We start from the raw sequence: 2126 nt of genomic DNA, 5'->3' as shown, positions 1-2126 counted from the left end.
CACTATCAAAGGCTTTAGCCAAGTCAATAAATAAAATATCGGTCTGGGATTGCTTCCTAATGTTAGATTTAAGAGAGTCAATTAAAACCAATAAATTTGTAATAGTAAACCTTGTCACGTGCCAGTTTCAGACGACACAATGAAGGTTGTAAGGAGGAAGGGTTTCTCGGAATCGACGATAGATGGCAGCACGCCATATAAAGAAGAGCAGAGCTCATTGTACAAACTAGGAGCGGAGAAGAGGGATTATATATATTATAGTAAATTGAGAAATATATAAAAGAAGGAGTAGTGTAATTGGGTTGGTTCAACGCAGTACTTTGTAGGTATCCTCTTTTTTTATCAATTGAATATCACTTTTTGACATATTTTGACAATTTTTTGTCCACGTTTTAGCGTTTAGCGATGTTTTTAGTACAATTTTCAATGCAATTTTTTTTTCCCACTCGTACTTGGTAGGTACATCACGATCTTACGTGATACAACTTAACCTATCTTTTTTTTCTTACGATTTTTTAATTTTTTTACGATCCTAAGTGATATAACTTAACCTATCATTTTTTTTATATTTACGCATCGAACTAACCTACAAGGGACTCTGTTTGTTTTAATATTTCAGTCGAGAAAAATAGAGAACATGAAGACGATACCTGAGGAAATAGTTCTAGTAGAACACCGCGTCCACATCGCCGGTGGCGACATCTAGTAGCAAACACTAGAACTATTTCCTCAGGTATCGTCTTCATGTTCTAGTGTTTGCTACTATTGTCGTTTTCACATCGTGAAGGCACAATGGCTCTTATGGAGAAACCTCGCGGTGTTGCCATTTAAGGTGCGCTAGCTCTTATCGCCGGCCGGGATTACCGCTCTTGCTTCCTTTCACAATAAACATGTTGTATGTATTGTATATTGTTACAGTTGTTGTTACATTTGTTATAGTTGTTAATTTTCCATGATTATTATTATTGTTATTATGAACCGGAGTTGACAAAGTATGGGGAGAGACTTATGAAATGCAAGCATAATTAATCTATTTCATAAAGTAACATTCAGTTATCTAATGTGTTAATACAGTGATACAGGTTTTAACGCAAATGTTATATAATAAGTGTTACCATAATCGGACAGTTGTTCAACGCCCTCCATCGGTGAGTCTTCGGACTCTTCACTGCTGCCGTCATCAGAACTTGTCTCGTCACTGCTGGAAGAACTGTTCTTTAACCTAACGATTAGAGGTTGAATGTCATCCTGCAGTTGATCCGCTTTCCACATATTATTTTCAACCCCTTCGACGTGCCTACAGTAATTACACCATTGCTCCTGGGTGACTGATTCAAATGCGCTGTCTATCAAACGTTCCATTTCCTTCACCTTAAAACTAATGTTATGTCGTCCAACATGTCCTTTTATCTGACTCCATACCATTTCAATTGGATTAATTTCACAATGGTATGGAGGCAACCTACAAACAACTGCCCCATGCTCTTCTGCAATCGAGTCCACAATATTAATATTGAATCTCTCTCGCACAGAATTTACGATACTCAGTAATTCTCTTTTAAGAGAATCGTCATAATAGGGTACTTTTTTTGACGTTAGCCATGACTTAATATCTTCCTTACGGTTTTTTGAGGTGGGAATAATTTCTTTTTTCGTACTGTGATAGGATGCATTGTCCATAACAATTACTGTTCCTGGTTCAATGTTAGGTAATAGTTGATCTTTGAACCACTGTTCAAACCTAACACTGTCCATTTCGTCATGCTAGTCGGCAGAATTTTTTTTTTTTGCTAAAAATACTTGTTTCGCTCCCAGTACAAACCCCATCTTACCACCGGCATGCAACAAAACAAACCGTGGTCCCCGAGCGGTAGGGCCCTTCAGACCTATAGACAACCCGGCCAGAAAAGCATCCTTGGGTGTTGCTATTGTTTTGTCCTTCCAAACTTTAGACACAGTATGCCCTACATTTACCCAACTTTCATCTAAGTAAACAATGTTCCGTCCCTCATTCCTAAATTGTCTCATTTTTCGTAAATATGAATGTCGCCAAAGTATAATATCGTTTCTTTCAATCAATAAAGCCTTATTTCCTCGCTTTTCGAATTCAAACCCCATTTCTTGCA

The 2126-nt window shown here is 37.5% G+C and overlaps 1 protein-coding gene across 1 annotated transcript; it reads right to left on the bottom strand.

Annotated features, from left to right (window-relative positions):
* Positions 1-1065: 1065 nt before the first annotated feature.
* On the bottom strand, positions 1066-1755 carry LOC145982762 (uncharacterized). The gene has a single exon (XM_083116130.1). The coding sequence runs from the start codon at positions 1753-1755 to the stop codon at positions 1066-1068; it is 690 nt and encodes a 229-aa protein (XP_082972256.1).
* Positions 1756-2126: the final 371 nt, after the last annotated feature.

Source organism: Lepisma saccharinum, unplaced genomic scaffold, assembly GCF_977018435.1.
Source record: "Lepisma saccharinum unplaced genomic scaffold, izLepSacc3.1 HAP1_SCAFFOLD_403, whole genome shotgun sequence".
In the NCBI taxonomy this organism is placed as follows: Eukaryota; Metazoa; Arthropoda; class Insecta; order Zygentoma; family Lepismatidae; genus Lepisma; species Lepisma saccharinum.
This window is presented reverse-complemented; position numbering and strand designations above follow the sequence as displayed.

Coding starts and splice junctions, on each gene's coding strand:
- LOC145982762 (XM_083116130.1), bottom strand. CDS start 1,755: ATGGACAGTGTTAGGTTTGAACAGTGGTTCAAAGATCAACTATTACCT.